General features: G+C 34.0%; 1 protein-coding gene across 3 annotated transcripts in view; it reads left to right on the top strand.

The window, feature by feature from the left end:
- Positions 1-1,491, top strand: part of LOC107094192 (catenin delta-2-like) — a 303,403-nt gene that overhangs the window by 126,315 nt on the left and 175,597 nt on the right. For all 3 annotated transcript variants that reach the window (XM_015389646.1, XM_015389668.1, XM_015389657.1), the window contains exon 4: positions 1,079-1,113. In XM_015389646.1, the coding sequence (XP_015245132.1) occupies positions 1,079-1,113 (35 nt within the window). The remainder of the gene's footprint in view (positions 1-1,078; positions 1,114-1,491) is intronic.

Here is a 1,491-nt window from a genome sequence, read left to right on the forward strand (position 1 = left end):
GATGCAAATCTTATTGGCTTCATTTCACTCACATGCTTTCTTTCATAATGTACTATTTAGGCTTAGTGGTTGATGACATCTTTGTACCTGGTCAGTTTAACTGATGGATGGAGCTATGCTGTGACATATGCAGAGTGGAGTTTTGATGAGCTACAAAAAAGGAAAAGACTGAAAACACTATCGGAGAAAACTGAATTTGTCAGATCACAGAACTATTTTGTTTCTGCTGAATATCCAGATTCTGAAAAATTGTCTTTATCTGATACTGTTGCTAAGAAATACTGAACTACTCTTTACTTTTACCTACAATGACTACTTGAACTTGATTGTCCTGCACTGACTTTGCATGTACAAATATACATACTGTATATGCACTATATATCTTTTTTGTCATGTTGGAAAGTCTCAGAACTATGCAGAGTATCTCAGGCTTTGGAAATTCTCTGTTGTACCAATGTTTCATCATTGGGTCAACATCACATTGTACACAGCTTTTTGAAAAGATTGAAAATAAATAAGTGCTGCTGTCTGACGTTTTGTTTCCACATTTCTTCCCCTGTGATGACATAACTTGTAGTCCAACGTCTTACTTAAAATGATGAATAATTATTTGACTTTTACATGGAACATCTTCTGTGAAGTATGTGTGCTGATACATTTTGGAGGAGTCTATGCTGCCATATTTGTGTTGATTTTTATATCCCAAATCTTTTTCTTAGGGGGATAAAACGAGTCAGACACATATCAGTGTGCAATCACATTCAATCACAGCTAAGCCCTCAGCCTCTCAAGGGGGGACCTCTTTATTCCTAATCACACTACTGATCTGCTGCTAATGGTTACATGTTTTTTATATTTTTTCAATCTGTTTTTCATATCAGCTCAGTTGATGCTGGTAAAAGAAAGTGAAGCTAATTGTACCCTTTCAATACTATTAGTCTAAGCTTGATTGTTTTATATATATATATATATATATATATATATATATAAAGTGTGATATATTCTTTTTTATGTTTTAACTTTGGTGACTGTCTTTTATCTTTGTAGCAATCTCATTACTATTTGTGTCTCATTTTAGTTCGACAGATGAGCAGTTTCGCTGGAATGCTCAAGGTAAATTTTTCTTTAATTCTTTGTTTTTATCCTTACATTCATGTGTTTGACAACCAACACATCGTGTTGTAATGTACATTGTTTCAATGCTCAGACAGTCACAACATTTCCCCCCTCAATTATAGAAAGCATCAGTCTTTCATGAGTATAAAATATATCCCCCTTTACAGTTTTCCAGTTTTAACCTTTTTCTTACTGGTCAGTGTTTCTAATCATCAAATACACTAAAATTAAATCGATTTTATTCACAAAGAAAAAAGCAACCTTAACAACTTGTGACAAAAACAATAATTGACATAACTGATTGTGTCCATCCATCCATCATCCATCCATCCATCCATCCATCCATCCATCCATCCATCCATCCATCCATCCATC

Source organism: Cyprinodon variegatus, unplaced genomic scaffold (assembly GCF_000732505.1).
Source record: "Cyprinodon variegatus isolate N-32 unplaced genomic scaffold, C_variegatus-1.0 Scaffold20, whole genome shotgun sequence".
NCBI lineage: Eukaryota > Metazoa > Chordata > Actinopteri > Cyprinodontiformes > Cyprinodontidae > Cyprinodon > Cyprinodon variegatus.